Source organism: Eleutherodactylus coqui, chromosome 13, assembly GCF_035609145.1.
Source record: "Eleutherodactylus coqui strain aEleCoq1 chromosome 13, aEleCoq1.hap1, whole genome shotgun sequence".
NCBI classification, from domain to species: Eukaryota; Metazoa; Chordata; class Amphibia; order Anura; family Eleutherodactylidae; genus Eleutherodactylus; species Eleutherodactylus coqui.
Genome location: NC_089849.1, coordinates 110,170,142 through 110,189,438, shown reverse-complemented (window position 1 = coordinate 110,189,438; position 19,297 = coordinate 110,170,142). Strand labels below are relative to the sequence as shown.

The following is a 19,297-nucleotide window of genomic DNA, read 5'->3' as shown; positions in this document are numbered from 1 at the left end:
TTTGTTGTAGACCTGAGGACAAGGTTTGCTGACTACGGCTAGCGTATTTAGGATTTCAACCGCAGTTCAGCAGCGCTGCTGATTAGAGCCACCTGATTGGCTCTTCAGCACCACGTGACTACACAGCATGCACGCGGATTGCATATATCTATATTACACTCAAGTTCGGCACTAACAACCAACCAGGTTGAATCAAGGAACCCAAACAACCAATCAGGTTGTATCAGAAAACCCAAACAACCAATCAGCTTGCTGGAACTGTGAATCAGAACCAATTAGGTTGCTGGAATTGCTCCATAGTGCCGAACTTGAGTGTAATAGGCGCGGCGGCCATCTTGTTGTGGTCCTTTGTTGATTGGCTGCGGTCACATGACCCTAGATCCGTCCTGGCAGCTTGCAGCTCCACGTCAGAGAGCCGGGTGTCTGCCGCTAGAGATAACGGGCAGGTAATGTTAGTATTAATGTTGTGGCTGTATGTCCCCTCCGGCCGGCGACCAGCATGCTGATACATGGACGTTCTGCTAGTGGCACGGGGGCTGCAGTCACCTTTTGTTCAGCATTTTCTTTAACCCCTTAAAGCCCGGATTGTTTCAGTCCTAGAGGACCGGGTTATTTTTTTAATACCTTTTGCACAGAAATCTTTTTTTTTTAAATTATTTTATTAGGGGTAACGGGTACAAAAAGTAAAATTTTTATTTTTTGGACATTTTGATATAGTGTGCAGAGTGCTAAGGCAGTGGAAATGCGGTCCTTAGCTCTCGCTCACGACCTGAAGCTTGCGAGTTCAATCCCTGCTTAGGGCTCGTGCACACGCTGCTCCATGTACCTATTGATGTGTGTGCAGATTCAGCTGGTTTTATATGCGGCTGCTACGTGCCAAAATAAAATGGCAGCATGCTCTATTTTCAGAGCGGATACGCAGGGACGGCTTCCATTGAAGTCAGGGGAAGCCGTCCCTCCCGCAGCACTTCTGCAATGAGCACTGCGGAAGTGTTGCTGATCCGCATCATCGCCTAGGCAATGGCACGGGGAGATCTGGGCTGTGCATGTGCGCCGGAGCGCCTGCGGCACATCTGCAGTACAGAAGAAGAAGAGGTCTGACAGGTACGCAGGGTCTGCAGCAGCGGGCGCGGGAGGAATCCATGCGGAATTTCCAACACTGGATCCGTGCGTGCCGTGTGCACAAGCCCTCAGCCTTCCATTCTTCCGAGGTCGGTAAACTGAGCGCCCAGCTTGGTGGCATTTAATATGTAAATTACCTGACAGCGCTGCAGAATAAGTTGGCACCATACAAATAACAAGATTGATTTATTTTTACTATCGGCCGGAATTAAAGCCCCGGACCGTGCGCCGAGCCAGGCCCTATCAGATCTTTAGAGCTTTGGTTTGTCCTCTCTCTTCCCCTCAGTCGCCCACCAAGACGGCGGTCTATACCAGATCGATAATGATCCTACAGGACCCTGCTGAGAGGGCAGCACCAGCGGTGGTCCCAAGCGCCACGCTAACTGCGGTACAACACCTCCGATGATTTCAATGGGGCCTGGCAGAGCTGCGCTTGAACGTCTGTTCTATTATTCAGTGGTTTTTAGCGCCATCATGATGATGGGTGCGTTACATAGCCCTGTCATACACCGTGGGGGAAAAGCTGTGATTTTGAGCTGCGTTTTCTAAACGCATGTGTGATAGCGGCTTTATGAGAAGAAGTGGCACGACCCACTGGAACGTCTCAGCTGTGTAACAGAATTCGAGTCATACGACGCTCGCCTCCTATTTCTTTGCGTCTTTCTCCCGGTGCCCGGCAGTCTCTAGTGAGCGCCGCACAATGGTGGCCTCTGGGTGAAAGCGCGAAGAGGTGAACGCTTTATCCGACAAAATCAGCTACAGGTATTAGATGCGAAAATGCTTCAGAAATTCCGCAGCAGTCCGCCCCGCGTGAACAAACCCTAAAAGTACATCCATTTAAAGAAACGGCATTCAGTCAGTTCAGAAAGCGGAGTGAAGAGAGCAGCGGGGCTGAACGTCCAGGGCCATTGCCAGAGTCTGAGTCCTGCTGACTATATCCATTTTTTTGTTTCACTATATTCGCCTCCCTTCGTAAAAACTTTTCTTAGGCCCGGCTTCTGGCACTTTCAATGTGTGAAGTGGCAATACCCACCGCCTGTTGTCAATGAGTGACATCAAACTTAATTAACAATATAGGTCACTGAGGGGTACTAGTTTTGTGAGGAGGTCACTGAGGGGTACTAGCTCTGTGAGGAGGTCACTGAGGGGTACTAGCTCTGTGAGGAGGTCACTGAGGGGTACTACTTCTGTGATGAGGTCACTGAGGGGTACTACTTCTGTGATGAGGTCACTGAGGGGTACTACTTCTGTGATGAGGTCACTGAGGGGTACTAGTTCTGTGAGGAGGTCACTGAGGGGTACTAGTTCTGTGAGGAGGTCACCGAGGGGGTACTAGTTCTGTGAGGAGGTCACCGAGGGGGTACTAGTTCTGTGAGGAGGTCACCGAGGGGGTACTAGTTCTGTGAGGAGGTCACCGAGGGGGTACTAGTTCTGTGAGGAGGTCACCGAGGGGGTACTAGTTCTGTGAGGAGGTCACCGAGGGGGTACTAGTTCTGTGAGGAGGTCACCGAGGGGGTACTAGTTCTGTGAGGAGGTCACCGAGGGGGTACTAGTTCTGTGAGGAGGTCACCGAGGGGGTACTAGTTCTGTGAGGAGGTCACCGAGGGGGTACTAGTTCTGTGAGGAGGTCACCGAGGGGGTACTAGTTCTGTGAGGAGGTCACCGAGGGGGTACTAGTTCTGTGAGGAGGTCACCGAGGGGGTACTAGTTCTGTGAGGAGGTCACCGAGGGGGTACTAGTTCTGTGAGGAGGTCACCGAGGGGGTACTAGTTCTGTGAGGAGGTCACCGAGGGGGTACTAGTTCTGTGAGGAGGTCACCGAGGGGGTACTAGTTCTGTGAGGAGGTCACCGAGGGGGTACTAGTTCTGTGAGGAGGTCACCGAGGGGGTACTAGTTCTGTGAGGAGGTCACCGAGGGGGTACTAGTTCTGTGAGGAGGTCACCGAGGGGGTACTAGTTCTGTGAGGAGGTCACCGAGGGGGTACTAGTTCTGTGAGGAGGTCACCGAGGGGGTACTAGTTCTGTGAGGAGGTCACCGAGGGGGTACTAGTTCTGTGAGGAGGTCACCGAGGGGGTACTAGTTCTGTGAGGAGGTCACCGAGGGGGTACTAGTTCTGTGAGGAGGTCACCGAGGGGGGGGGGGGTACTAGTTCTGTGAGGAGGTCACCGAGGGGGGGGGGGGTACTAGTTCTGTGAGGAGGTCACCGAGGGGGGGGGGTACTAGTTCTGTGAGGAGGTCACCGAGGGGGGGGGTACTAGTTCTGTGAGGAGGTCACCGAGGGGGGGGGTACTAGTTCTGTGAGGAGGTCACCGAGGGGGGGGGTACTAGTTCTGTGAGGAGGTCACCGAGGGGGGGGGTACTAGTTCTGTGAGGAGGTCACCGAGGGGGGGGTACTAGTTCTGTGAGGAGGTCACCGAGGGGGGGGGTACTAGTTCTGTGAGGAGGTCACCGAGGGGGGGGGTACTAGTTCTGTGAGGAGGTCACCGAGGGGGGGGGTACTAGTTCTGTGAGGAGGTCACCGAGGGGGGGGGTACTAGTTCTGTGAGGAGGTCACCGAGGGGGGGGGTACTAGTTCTGTGAGGAGGTCACCGGGGGGGGGTACTAGTTCTGTGAGGAGGTGACCGAGGGGGGGGGACTAGTTCTGTGAGGAGGTGACCGAGGGGGGGGGACTAGTTCTGTGAGGAGGTGACCGAGGGGGGGGGGACTAGTTCTGTGAGGAGGTGACCGAGGGGGGGGGGACTAGTTCTGTGAGGAGGTGACCGAGGGGGGGGGGACTAGTTCTACTAGTTCTGTGAGCAGGTCACTGAGGGGGGGAGGACTAGGACCAGGAGGAGGTCACCGGGGGGGGTACTAGGACTGTGAGGTCACCGGGGGGGGGGTACTAGGACCGTGAGGTCACCTGGGGGGGTACTAGGACCGTGAGGTCACCTCGGGGGGTACTGGGACCGTGAGGTCACCTGGGGGGGGGTACTGGGACCGTGAGGTCACCTGGGGGGGGGTACTGGGACCGTGAGGAGGTCACGGGGGGGTGGTACTAGGACCGTGAGGAGGCTGTTTGCCTGGCTGGTAACCCTGCGTACCTTTTTTACCTGTATTGCAGATGACCACGGTGGCTCGCAGGTGGTCATGCTCAGTACAGTTCTTTTTTTTCCTTTGTTTGTATTTCCTGCGCCATCACTTAGTAATGACGCGGGTACTCGCAGCCCATATGCACTGTTATTTGTGTATGGGCTACGGTTGGGCATCTCCATTGACTTCAATGGAGGCTGTCCACAGCCAAATAGAGCATGCTGCAATTTTTCTTCCGCTCACTGAATACGCTATTCACATTCAAGAGTGTGAAGGAAAAATCGAAACTACAGGCCTTTTAATGCTTGCGTTTGTCGCAAAAAGACTTTCTGAGATCGCGGATTTCGCAATTCGAATCAGTTTGAGAGACCCCCCCTGAAAATCATCTCTTTTCAGTGGTCTTTATAACTTTGAAGACTACAGTATATTCTATTGTCTTTTTCATATATTTGTCCCGGGTGATGTCAGGGGATTATTCATACACCCTCCACCACATCAACCATACACCTATATGTCTTGGCCTGCCTTATTGATATGGGGATACATCAACTAATGAACGTATGGAGTCTGACAAGTGTAGTTTTAAGTGAGGATCTGAATTTTAAATATTTTCTTGTACTGCAGAAGTGAGCAGGATATGACTTCTCCTTAACTCTAGTAAACGACCTATAGTCTCGTTATGTGCATTCATCTTCCTGCAGCACACCCTATACATGGTCAATAAGCTCCAGAAGACCATAGCCCTTCTACTCCGCTGGACCTCCAAGGATGGGCAAAAGCAGTAATAAGACGACCAAGAGTGACCAAGGAATCCTCCCCCTGGTGACTGAAGAGGTCAGGGATTCTGGTATATATGTCTGATGGCATCAGTAATATATCTACAAAAGGCAATCATCATTTTATATCCTAGCTTGGTAATGCATTGGAGCCATCTCAATCAATCGTTCTGAGAGGCCTTTTGTGGCAGTAACTTTCTCCTGTAGAGGCCCATGTATTTCTTAATATATATGCAAGTGAGTATTTTGCCACCGGGTGGCCGCCTTGGTGCATCTGGATGTTTTAGAGGGCTAATAATTAATTAACCAAGAACTGCAGCCCCCTGATTAGCATAGTGTGTGTCATGGGATGTTTAGTGGATGCAGATTAACAACTGAAGGCCCATTTATACGCAACGATTATTGCTCAAAATTTGTTCAAGCGATGGCATATGAGCGATAAATCATTGCGCGTAAACGCTGCCATAGTTCACTCTTCGGTTAAAAGATTTTAAAGTAAGCTTAAAATTCATTATTTAGCTGGAGAGAGATAGCAGGGATGGCAAACTGGGTTCTCAGTGGGAGTTGGGAGATTACATTGTATTCTGCCAACAGCCCGTGCCATAACAATGGAGCTGTGTGCAGAGCTCAGACCATATGCTGGGCTCTGCAAACAACTCCCGGAGGCCCTTTTACATGCAAATAAAGTGTTAATGGACATTAGTGTCCATTAGCACTTTATGCAAAATGATCGCTAAAACTGTCAATCTTTCAATCTTTGAAAGATTGTCTTTGTGTTAATGGGCCTTAAGTGTTAGACTATCTCATTATAAATGATTTATCTCCATACACAGTAGAGAAAACGACAACTGGAGACTGTTTAACTCCAAGGAGGTACCCCCATGTGTCAGGGCATAGGAGTCAGATCAAGAGCCCCCGCTAAGTGCATCCATCTCGGTCCATAATCCATGAAAGAAACAATGAGTAGAAGATCCTAGAATTCACCAATAAGATCATTGACTGGAGAGGTGAGCGCTGCTGGGAAGCCTGGGACATTATACAGTAACACAAGGAATAACCTGTCTAAATGATGACTGTCATTGTGTTGTCAGGTTCCTTTAGGTGACAGGATGTCACCGTCTGTTTTTCTATGCAGCAGTGGAAGTTTTTAGAAGGACACAAGGAACTCTACAAGGACATCATGATGGAGAACCATCAACCCCTCATATCACCAGGTTGGCAAAGAGCATTCATCCTTGTATACGGAAGGAGCAGTTTAGTAAAAATCCAACCTGTTAACTTACTGTATTTTGTATTTTCTACAGGTGGGTCTATTAAGAGAAATTCACCAGAAAGATACCTGCCATCCCAGGATTGTCCAGAGGAAGATCTCTGTGTCCCACAGGATCAGCAGGTAGACGGCATTGACATTCATGGCATTAGATAATGTGATAAGAATGCAAACCATTGTGGCAAAATTATTTCTAATTACTTTTTTTTAGGCTGAAGATCTCATTAATATTAAAGTAGAAGTTGTAGAGGAAGAAGAAGAGGAGGAGGAAGAAGAAGAGATGTATATGATGGGTGACCAGTCATATAAGGAGGATAGTCCTGTCGAGATCAAGCCAAGTGAGTAATAACTACTATAGACAGATAAGTCACATTCTCTGTCTGTGTTCACTGCAATGTGTTATGCTGTACCTCCCCTGTTAGAAAAATCAGCTCTTTTCATATCCTGTTATTGTATGCTTCCATGTTAAGACCTTTGCTTGTAGAATCATAAATTTGGATGGGACCTCCAGGGTCATCAGGTCCAACCCCCTGCTTAGTGCAGGATTCACTAAATCATCCCAGACAGATGTCTGTCCAGCCTTAGAACACTTCCATTGAAGGAGAACTCACCACCTCCCATGGCAATCTGTTCCACTCATTGATCCCCTTACTGTCTAATATCTAATCTGTGTCTCCTCCCTTTCATTTTCATCCCATTGCTTCTAGTCTTTCCTTATGCAGATGAGAATAGGGCTGATCCCTCTGCACTGTGACAGCTCTTCAGATATTTGTAGACAGCTATTAAAGGGGTTGTCTCGCGGCAGCAAGTGGGGTTATACACTTCTATATGGCCATATTAATGCACTTTGTAATATACATCGTGCATTAAATATGAGCCATACAGAAGTTATTCACTTACCTGCTCCGTTGCTAGCATCCTCGTCGCCATGGTTCCGTCTAATTTCGGGGTCTTCTTGCTTTTTTAGACGCGCTTGCGCAGATCCATCTTCTCCCTTCGGCTCCGCTCGGCAGCATCGGCGATTTGGCTCCGCCCCCTTGTACGCATCATCGCGTAGCTCCGCCCCCGTCACGTGCCGATTCCAGCCAATCAGGAGGCTGGAACCGGCACACATCATGGGGCGGAGCTACGCGATGATGCGTACAAGGGGGCGGAGCCAAATCGCCGATGCTGCCGAGCGGAGCCGAAGGGAGAAGACGGATCTGCGCAAGCGCGTCTAAAGAAGTAAGAAGACCCCGAAATTAGACGGAACCATGGCGACGAGGACGCTAGCAACGGAGCAGGTAAGTGAATAACTTCTGTATGGCTCATATTTAATGCACGATGTATATTACAAAGTGCATTAATATGGCCATACAGAAGTGCTTAACCCCACTTGCTTTCGCGAGACAACCCCTTTAAGTCTTAGCCTAAACATTCCCAGATCTTTTAACCGTTCCTCATAGGACATAATTTGCAGACCGCTCACCATCTTAGTAACTCTTTTCTGAACTTGCTTCAGTTTGTCTGTCTTTTTTTTAAAATTGGGGTGCCCATGACTGGACACAGTATTCATCGCAATAGATTTTTTGCAATGCATGCTAGTTAATTTGATGTCTTCTTTACGACTCAGAACATCACAACATATAGTATATGTTTTGTTTCTCTTTTAGACAGCCATTGCTACAAGAATATCTCCCAGTTTTGATTTCCCATAAGGAAAATGAGACTCCTGCCATTGGTCCGGAAGATTTGCTTTCTTTATTTTAGTTGTATTCTTCCATCTTTAGATGGTGATGTACTTTAAAGCATAGATTTGGCTAAAGCTTATAAAGGGTATAATCTGTAAGACTGGTGTCTCTGTTAACACTGAACAGTAGCATCATGCATCAGCTTGCATCATGCCACTTTGAGGTCATAATTGAGGGTCACCTAAATGTGCTCACAGTCAATGTGCTTCTTGTAGATGAACATGCGAAGAGAAAAAAAGCGCTTCAAGAGATCTGTCCAAGTCCTCTTTATTCCGCAGATGAGGAAGAGGAAGATCTTGATGAACAAACGGGTCATCAGGTACTACTAACTGAAGTCTCAATATCTAAGTTGTTAAAACCAAAACAATTTTTATTTATTTTTTAAAAAGGTTTATTTTTGCGTTTTTAACCAAATACAAAAATAAACATTTAGAACATAATATATTAGCATTCCATTATTCACAGAGTAGGAAAACAGAAACAAAGTATAGTTACACAAAACGGGTTATACCAGGATCACAAGTCAACTTCTATCTACAGGATAGGCCACCTGCACACGGGCGGAAATTCCGCGGCGGGATTTCCCGCAGAATTTCCGCCCGTGGACACTGCCATAGGATTGCATTACAAAACGCAATCCTGGGCAGACGGCTGTGATTTGTTCGCATGAAATCACACGTGGAAAACAAATCGCAGCATGTTCTATTTCTGTACGGGTCTCGCAGAGGCCCACACAAAAATGTCACTCCTGGGCTGCCGGCTCAGCTCTGCGCATGCGCCGGCTGGACGGCAGCCAGCACATCAGAGAGCCGGAGCTGCGGGAGCAGGTGAGAGCCGTACTGGTCCCTGCAGGGGTGCGGGTCGGGTTCTCGCAGCGGGATCCGACCTGGCCGTATGCAGGCGGCCATAGGGCATAACATGCTGATCATTGGGGCTCTCGCCGCTGAGACCCCTGATGATTTTGAGAACGGAAGTCCTGTCTCCCCCTTTGCCTGTCACTGTGGGGTCGCTTCTTCCCCCAGTGGATAAATGGAGCAATGGCTGAGCAGTAAGTCCACAGTGAGGAGGGCGGAGCACATGGGTCCCCTGTTTTGGGGGATCGTCGGGGGTCTCAACGGTGAGACTCCCCACAAATCAGCAAGTTAATTCCCTATCCTGAGAAAAAGGAAAAAATTGTGATCCTGTTATAACACCTTTAAAACTATAAGCTGCAAACCTATATCATCTTGTAAAGTCCTTCGCTGAACCTGTACAAAACTATTTTTAACTGTTTTTTTGTCTGATCAGGATGAGGATTTGCTTCATATTAAAGTTGAGGTTATTGAGGAGGAAGGGGAAGAAGAAGAGGAGGAGGAGGAAACAAACGTAGCAGGTGATATGCAGTTTAAGGAGGAGGAGATTCCAGTGGATATCAGCGTAAACCTACCCCAAGATCTTCACAGAAGAGATCCAACATGTGATCCCTCAAATGATGAGGAACCCTCTCGCATTGGTGGAAATATATATCCATGTTCTGAATGTGGGAAGTACTTTAAAAAGAAAGCAAATCTTATTCGACATGAAAGAATTCACACGGGGGAGAAGCCATTTCCGTGTGCTGAGTGTGGGAAATGTTTTACCCAGAAGTGTGACTTCATTCAACACCAGAGAATTCACACTGGTGAGAAGCCATATTCCTGTTCTGAGTGTGGGAAATCATTTACAAAAAAGTCCAATCTTGTCGAGCATCAGAGAATTCACACAGGAGAAAAGCCGTTTTCATGTTTCGAATGTGAAAAATGTTTTGCTAGGAAATCGGAACTCTTTAGGCATGAGAGGAGTCATCACATGGGCAAGAGGCTGTTTTCATGCACTGTGTGTGGGAAACACTTCACTCAGAAATCTGATTTAATGCAACATCAGAGCCTTCACACGGCACAGAAGTTGTATTCATGTTCTGAATGTGGGAAATATTTTTCATGGAAGTATAATCTTGTTAAACATCAGAGAGTTCACACAGGAGAGAAACCATTTCCATGTCCTGTGTGTGGGAAATGTTTCACAAAGAAATGTAACCTTGACGAACATCAAAAAATTCATGCCGGGGAGAAACCGTTTTCTTGTTCAAATTGTGGGAAGCGCTTTACATCGAAATCTAACCTTGTCACTCATCAGCGAATTCACACAGGGGAGAAGCTATTTTCCTGTTCTCAGTGTGGGAAGTGTTATACAAGGAAGGCCAACCTTGTTGAACATCAGAGAGTTTGTGACAAGTCGTTGTAGTTCTCTGCATGTGGCATCACTACTTCGAAGAACTTGGATATGCTGTGGATAATTGCTGCAGCAGCTCTCATACATTGAAAGTGTAAAGATGTTGTGAGCGTAGTCTTGCTGAACTTCACCTCCGTATGAGTTGTGTGAAGTCTGTTTTAATGAAGTAAGACTTTAATTAATTGATTCATGAAAATTAAATCTGCAAAGAATTTAATGCAACTGCACTAAACATAAATTGTCATATTTTATTCTCTCCCAATTTCCAGTGCACAGTCCAATGCTTAATGGACAATACTTGAGTTTATATTGTTGTTTTTTTTCCCTCATGGATCGAAGTCTTACAAGGTTCAATGCTCTCCGTTTTATCAATTTACCATTTTAAATTGTACCTATCATTGCAGGTGAATTTTTAGAATAAACTATCATGTGTACTGGAAAGATAGCATTTCTGACCACAATGTATCTGTATGATGTATTTTATAGTAGTTTTCGTCCCTCTCCAGGCTCTGTCTTTAAAGGGGGTTGTCCGGGACTTTTTTGACAGGTCATCAGTAGATGATGGGCGGGGGTCTTCAACCAGATCCTCAGCAATTAGCTACGCTGCTACAACAATGGAAAGAGCAGGAAGCACATCACACTAACCCATAGGGGTTAGTAATGCAGTTGCAGCTTCCATTGAATTTAGTGAGAGCTGTGCCTGCCATACCAATCCTGAGCTGTGCTATGGTCAACACAATGTGCTCCCTGCTCTTTTTGTAGTGTCAGTACTCAGCTGATTGTCAAGGTTCTACCACTAGTTTCCCTGCCAATCATCTATTGATAACCTGTCCTGAAGAAAAAAAAATCTGAAAAGTCCCAGACAACCACTTTAACTCTTCATGACATATAGTTATATCATGGAGGTTTCAGTTTTTATGAAGGGGGTTCAGAGGTCGATCCTGCTCCATACAATATGGGTACCGGCTGTTTATTACTGCTGACACCCGTCTGCAACAGCTTCGATTAGCTCCGCCTTTGATTGGAGCTGTTAACCCTTTAAATGTATCTGTCAATTTTGACAGCCTCATTTAAATGCCCCGATTGGCCTCCCGCAATTACATCGGAAAGTCTCTACGGCTGCTATTGCAGTTTACCTATCAAGGCATACCTGTGGCATGGCTTGATAGATTGTGGTATAATGTAATACTAGGGTATTATATGTTACCGCAGGAGCGATCAAACCAACGCAAGTTCATCTCCCCTATGGGGACAATAAAAATAAATAAATTGAAAAAAATTAAAGGTACTAAAAGTTTGAAAAAAAACTTTTGCCATATTTTAATAAAACAATATAAATAAAAAGCATTTTTGGTATCGCTGTGTCCATAAAAGTCTAATCTGTCATAGTGAACATTAATTATCCCACTCGCTAAATGTTTTGAGAAAAAAAACAAACTAGAATTGCACTTTTTTGTTAACCACCCCATCTCTAAGAAAAAATGAAATAAAGTCATATCTGATCTCGCAAGGCTCTGTTGCCAGGAGACTGTTACTATTGTATCCGAGGGACAGAAGAAGGGGCGTAAATGCTACCCAAAAAGAAAGCATCAAAGAAAAAGTCTGCCACGGGCAAGAAGAGCTATGGGGCGGTCGATGGATTGGCGACTGAAGAATTGAGCAAAGAACAACTGGAGGAGCTCATAGTGCGTCTGAGAAGGAGTTGGAACGAGATAAGATCCACAATGTTTGGAAGATCACCCAACGCTAGCTGGAAGAGAAGAAATCTGAGCTCTGCAACAAGGACCGAGAGATGGAACAGGCAGAGGAAAGACATCAGGTGGAAATCAAGGTATACAAGCAAAGTTTAGCATCTGCTATACGAGTACCACAACACCACTTCAGAGCTGAAAGCAGTGGGCAGTGTCACTATGAAGCTGACACAGAAGGAGCATGACACACAGGAGAGTCTGTTACACAGAGATATGTGGCGTCTGCAGGTGGATGCCAAGGAGCAGGAGCTGGCCAATGAGATGAAGAACCTTAAGATGAGGAAATCGCACGTCAGAGGAATGATTTTAAAAGACAAGTAAAAGCAATTGAGTCCAAATTCATTAAGAAGAAGGGACAATTGCTGCGAGACGAGCTAGACCTCCATAAAAAGACAGAAATCCACAAGATTGATGAGAGGAAGAATGGACAGATCTGATGAACCACCATGAGAAGGTTTGCAGTGACATCAAGAACTACTACAATGACATCACACTCAGTAACTCAGCTCTCATCAACTCAATTAACCCTTTCCAATCCAATGTCGGGCCTGCCCCGACATATTTTCCCACCACAGCTCTGATCATCAGACACATCAGGTGCAGATGCACTCCTGCACTGATCCTCATCAAGCACCCCCGAGGAGAAGGCAGAAAGGGTTTTTAACCCTTTCTGCCTTCTCTTTTACACATTACATAGCGCTCAATTACTGCTATGTTATGCACAGAGATTCCGGCCGGCGATCATGTGACCGCCGGTGTTACCTGACCCCCAGCGGTCACATGAACGCCGAGCCGGGAGCCTGCACCGTGGGGGGACCTGTTTACCTGTCCGGCGTCTTCCACATTCTCCCTTCTGCCTCCCGACTCGGCGATCATGTGACACCTGACCCCAGCGGTCACATGATCGCCGAGCTGGGAGGCAGAAGGGAGAATGCGGAAGACGCCGGACAGGTAAACAGGTCCCCCCACGGTGCAGTGAGCACCTGCACCCTCCTGAACTCTGTCAGTTCAAGAGGGTGCAGGGGAAACGTATTTTTTCTCATCCATTCTCCCCAGTTCCAATTTATTTGGAGCTGGGGAGAATGGATGAGAAAAAATAAATGGATTCGAAAGGGTTAAGGAGCAGATGGAGGAAATGCATAAAAAGGAAAAGCGTTTAGAAAAAGGGATGGCAGACCTTCCGCTACAAAACAGCTGTCTCATTGAGCCCTTGCAGAAGCCTCGTAAGGAAGTGGCCGAATTCCAGTGACAACTAGTCAATTATCAAAAGGACGACCTCTCTGGCAAGCACAAAATCATGTCTGAAATCAGCGGAAAGAGCGAAGTGATCTGAAATGGGAACATGAAGTGTAAGTGCAAAGGTCCCAAAAGATCCAGAGCGAGCGAGACGTGCAATGAATTCACAGAGGAAATTCAGCAGAAGAACGGCTTTAAGAACTTGTTGCTGGAAAGGAAGTCACAGGCACTGCGAGAAGGAAGCACAACTCTAGCAGCTTCTAACCTGGACCCCAGCTCAATGACCAATGTGACCCGCAAGCTGGAGGATGCATTGGACTCCAAGAATAAACCCATTAAAGACCTGCAGTATGAACTGGCCAGTGTGCAAGGCGCACGACAACCTGCTCCGGACATATGAAGGCATTCGGCATCCCTGTATAAGAGCTGGGACTTAACCCTTTCCAATCTACTGACGTCTGAAGACATTATGATTTAAAGCTATACAGCTCCGATGTTGGAAGACGTCCGTCGGGATTCTCTTACTGTATATTGCCAGCCTCTCTGCTGTTGGAGCCTATCCAACGTGTCAACTCACGCAGTACTGGCTTTAGCCAGCAGATAGCGCCGTTGTAGAACGGCAGAAAAAGAGTAAGCTCCCTAGGAAACTCGGGATACAAATTGGATTGGAAAGGGTTAAACCTCTGGAGAGCCTGGTTCCTGGGCAGAGCTTTTTGCAAGGCCTAGCGGGAGTGGTGGCAGCCAGCACTTAAAGCAATACAGAACAGGAAGAACAATTACCCCCCCCCCCCCCCCCCCCCCCCCCCCGATCTGCACTGTGCCTTCTAATACACTCTGAAACCTCCATGGGCAAATGTTTATTTTTTTTAAAAAAGAAACCTCAAACTTCCTACTGTTGGAAAGACTTAATATTCTTTAAAGATAATGAAAAAAAAAGGAATATCTACTGTTAAAGGTACCAATAAAACTACAGGACAAAAATGAGCCCTCACACAACTGTGTCGATGGAAAAACAAAAAGTTATGGCTGGCAAAAGATGGCGGCAGAAAATGTTTTTTTTTCCAAAGCTGTATTATATTTATAAAAGCAGTACAGCAAAACTATATAGATTTGGTATCCTAGTAGTATTACGGACACCTAGAATAAAGTTATCCCATCATTTTTGCTGCTGTGTGTACGCCATAAAAACTAGACCCCCCCCCCCCCTCAAAGATGGCGGAATGTTTTTTTTCCCATTTCACTCCACTTAAGTTTTTCAGTACATTATATGGTACATTAGATGGTACTATTGATGGTGAACATATGTTTTTTCGGTATCTCTAAAGTAAGCACGACTTCATAAGATTTTCCGTGTGAACACCAGATAAACACCAGTACCAAATTAACTCGGGCGAAGCCGGGTATATCAGCTAATTATATTTATAAAAGCAGTACAGCAAAACTATATAGATTTGGTATCCTAGTAATATTACGGACACCTAGAATAAAGTTATCCCATCATTTTTGCTGCTGTGTGTACGCCATAAAAACTAGACACTAAAACTAGGCCCCCCCCTCAAAGATGGCGGAATGTTTTTTTTCCCATTTCACTCCACTTAAGTTTTTCAGTACATTATATGGTATATTAGATGGTACTATTGAAAAATACAACCCGTCCCTCGACGGCAATTTAAAAAATTTATAACTATCAAAAGTGGGAAGGAAAAGAGGGGGAAAAAAAGGACCGCATCCTTACAGCTGTTTTCTGGGGCTAACATACTAATGACCTATCCTGTTAGGTCATGTTCATCATTACAAGGCCTAAAAGCAGCTCATTCCTAGTCAAGTGAATGTGAGCGAGCTGCTGGACTACCAGACAATGTAAATGTGGCTGATAGGTAGTCAGGTGGCCATAGTGCTCACCTGAGCATCATGGCTACTTAAGAAAGCTGATGGGTGGGGTGTCAAGTGGTGGACCCCCCAATCTGATATTGATGACCTATCCTGAGGATAGGCCATCAATATTTTAGATCCAGAAAATCCCTTTTAATTGTCGGTTTTTCCTGAGGTCAGCTCTAAAAGGTGTGGGCACTTGCTGTTATCATATTCTCCCACACAATATTCTGTCTTCCCAGTCCACAATTCTGTGTCTGCTTCTAATGGACTAGCAGAGGCTTGTTTTTTTGCGAGTCGAGTTGTACCTCTTCAATGATACCGTTAACATACCATGTAGTGTATTGGAAAAACATTTACAAAGTGGGGCGAAAACAAAAATACAAATTTATATAGTTTTTTATGTAGCACTTTGCCATCTTTTGACGACCCCATAACTTTTTTTATTTTTCTATTGATGTAGTTGTGTGATGGCTTGTTTTTGATTGCTTTTTATTCACTTTTTTCTTGCAGATGGGATGTCAAAAAAGCACAGTATTTTTTCTTTTTCATCAAATGGAGTTGACCATACAAGATTAATAATGTTATATTTTAATAATCTGGACCTTTTACAGAGGCAGCAATACCAATTTTTTCCTTTTTTTTATATGATGACTGGAAAAGGGTTTTTTTTAATTGCAATAGTTTCAGCTTTTTGGAATAATTTGAAAAGATTGTTTTTGGGGGGTTTTTTTTAGTCACCATGCGGGAGTTAAATATGCAGTTGTTTGATTGCCTATACAGTATAATGCAGTACCATACTATTGCATTTTACTGTGTTTTAACAGGCATCATATTAATAGGTAATACCTGTTATAGGCATCCTAATAATAGGCAAGCCATTATGGTGGCCCTCGGGGGCCTTCAGATAGGCCCCAAGCTGCAACGACACCCAGACAGCACATGAAAGATCTCATCACCACTACTAGGGGGAACCGACTGTCGTATGCAGCCTGCTCAGAACGGCCTAGGCAATCCGTCAATACACCCAGCTTCTCACACCCAAATAATGCGCCCCTCTCAGACTCTGGTAACGGGGTGACATCTCTTCTCTGCGTCGTAGAGGGGTCTAGTGGTCAACAAGCTTTACACAAGCGGAAGAAGAGGTCACTACACACAAGGGGCCTCCGAGAGCCTTTTATAGGCCATGGGTGGCCTGAGATGTAACCGTACACAGTAACAGGACAACTCCTATATATATATATAAACACTGGAGTTGGGAATGGCGTTTTATATTTAATAATTTTATTTTCAATTATTTATTGCATATTTTTTGTATTGTGTTTTGTACATTTTAATCATCAATTACAATAAATTTTGCTGATAATATTGACAGCTCTCGTTTTGCGAGACACTTAACCCTTTGCAACCCAATTTTGGATTCAGGGTTCCCTAGGGGGCTTTCTCTTTCTGCCATTATACAATGGTGCCATCTGCTGGCTAGAACCAGTACTGTGGTATGGGACATGCTGGAGAGGCCCCAGACAACAGAGCGGCCAGTAATCTATAGTAAGAATACCCTGCTGGACGTCTTCCAACATTGGAGCTGTACAGCCTTCAAATAGAATGTCTTTAGACATCAGACAGTGGATTGGAGAGGGTTAATAAGGATGAAAGTAAAAAGGGGTTTTCCCAGAAAATACTATTGATGATCTATCATCAGGATAGAGCGCCCTCAGATGCCTGGTCTACAGTAGGCTGAGGTATCGCAGGTTCGGTGGATCCAGTGAGGCCCCATTTTTAGTTATCAAAAAAGAAAACCCTGCAGTATATTCACCTCCTGCATGGCGCCCCCTGGAGGGTGCTCTGGGCAGCTTGTTTATATGTACATACCTAGTGCTAATGCATCCCTACCCCCATACCATGCGAACCCCGGGAGGCAGGAAGCAAAAGATAAGCGACTGGGCCTACATGGCAGAAAAGGTAACATTATTAATGGGCAGCAACAGTGGCATTAAGAATTATTGAGGGCAGGAAAGGTGGCATTGATTTTGCGGGCAGGAAAGATGGTATTAATTACAGGCATTATCAACAGGGGGCAGGAAAGGTAACAATTACAGGGGCAGAAAAGCATGGCATTCACGTGACCCAGTGTTGGGTCACCATGTCTCCCTCCAGGTAGTGGATTTCAGGGAGGGATGGTGAGATAGCAGCAGTGTAGAAGCACGAGTATGAATTCTGTTATTTAACTATTTGCAGGCTGAAGAAGATTTTGAACAAAACTGTGTCCCCAGATAACCCCTTTAAAATTAACTACATCTGCTTGCAATTACAAGCATCAGCCACTACACGGTATCGGAGCAGCGACTTCCACTCTGATCCCAGTGTATACTAGTGCTGTCAGTGGGCAGCTGATCAGCCGGTGTGCCGCGCTGCAGCCCCCAGTCAATCAACTATTGATGACCTGTCCTGAGGGTAGGTCATCAGTAGTATTCTCATGTAAAACCCCCTTAACGACTTAGTGACCAGGCATGTTTACGCCCTAACGACCAACAAATTTTTACGTTTTTTTTTTTATCGTCGCATTCCAGAAGTCATAACTTTTTAATTTTCCTGTCCACACAGCCAGATGAGGGCTCATTCTTTGCAGTACAAATTGTATTTTCCCTCCGACATCATGACAGCATACGCTGGAGGTTGCTCACCTGCTGACCTGATGGGACAGGAAAAGGCAGAGCATAAAGAGAACCTCCCCTCCACCAAACACCAGTACTTTTCCTGTCCCTTCAGGACAGCAGTGGCAGAGCTCCAGCGATGCTGTCCCATGCCGGAGGTTCCAGGGCTTACCGGTGAGCGGTGGCATCTCTTCTGGCAGCCCCGGTTGCCCCAGTGGGAAGTACCTCATCTGGGAGCTAACTAGGGACTGCATGGGCCTGGGTCCAAGTACGGGCTTTCCAGCACCACTGCGGCCGTCATTCAGGCGGCCGGCATCTCTGGGTCTAGGGCCGAGCAGCGGCGCTTCTCAAGGGGGCGTGGCCTCGGCAGAGCCCAGAGAGTGATGCGGTGATTGCAGATGCTCCGTAAGGGGGTGTGGCCTAGTTGAAGGGGCGTGGCCTAGCAGGTTGGCGCCGGATTCAATTTTAAAAGCTCCTTTGCACCAGGGAAGACGGCTGGTGTTTCTTCACACTGGGGAATCGATCCTAAGTACAGGAGTTGATCCCACAAGCGCAGGATGCCGGCCAGAGAGGACCCAGAGAATCTCCAAACTGTAAATGGTCCAGTGGGCCAACCTACAGACACCTGCACTACATACACTTCCTTACTAACAGAGTTCTCCCTTGTCATTTCAGGACAGGAATACTCAAAAACCTAGGGAGGCTAGGAGGAGGAGTAAAAAGTGTCCAGTGTGCTTGGCCAAACTCGACGACTCCTACGCCAAAACATTGTGTCTCCTGTTCGGAAAAAATTCTGCAGGAGGAAAAATCTTCCCTTATGTCCAAAATTCGGTCGGTCATCCAGGAAGAAGTACAGTTCTCCCTCTCGGACCCCCAACCTGGGCCCTCAGGGGTTACACGAAGGTCTGCTCCGGCTGTGTCAGAGTCTGACTCTGACATGGTCGAAGATTTGGAGTTTGATAATCTCGGGGAAGTGTTGCAGGAGGAGAAAAAGTACCTTTTTTCCACCGCTGACATGGATCAACTTTTAAAAGCTTCCGTAGAACCATGCAGGTGGAGGAAGATGTGCAGCAACCCCGCACGGCGCAAGACAATATGTTTGCGGGATTGCTTCCACAACGGAAAGCTTCATTTCCTGTAAATGCCACACTTAAACAATTAATCCTGAACGAGTGGGATTGTGTGGATCAGGCTCTGCTAATCTCTAGAGAGTTCAAGGAGCGCCTTTTATTTGCGGGAGACGAGGTGGCTTTTCTGGATGAAATGCCGAAAGTAGATGCGGCTATCGCTATGGTGTCCAGGAAGTCTGGACAACCATTTGAAGATGCGTCCCACTTAAAGGACTCCATGGACAATAAAGTGGACATGACCATGCGTAAGGCCTGGTCCACGTCCAGCCTTATTATAAAATCCAATATCGCGGCCACTTCTGTAGCTCGCTCCATGGCGGTCTGGCTGGATCAGCTCGTGTCCCTAATTGACCAAAAAGCTTCCAGGGAGAAGTTTGCGAGCGGCATCCCTCTGCTACAGATGGCAATGGGGTTTCTGGCGGATGCCTCTATGGAAA

The 19,297-nt window shown here is 46.5% G+C and overlaps 1 protein-coding gene and 1 pseudogene across 1 annotated transcript in view; both read left to right on the top strand.

Moving 5' to 3' along the window:
* Positions 1–11,468, top strand: part of LOC136588217 (zinc finger protein 271-like) — a 58,972-nt gene extending 47,504 nt beyond the window's left edge. Inside the window, exon 10 of the mRNA XM_066587278.1 lies at positions 9,475–11,468. Within this exon, the coding sequence (XP_066443375.1) occupies positions 9,475–10,229 (755 nt within the window). The 3' untranslated portion in view covers positions 10,230–11,468. The remainder of the gene's footprint in view (positions 1–9,474) is intronic.
* A 240-nt stretch (positions 11,469–11,708) lies between these two features.
* LOC136588218 (dynein regulatory complex subunit 4-like) lies at positions 11,709–13,968 on the top strand (annotated as a pseudogene).
* Positions 13,969–19,297: the final 5,329 nt, after the last annotated feature.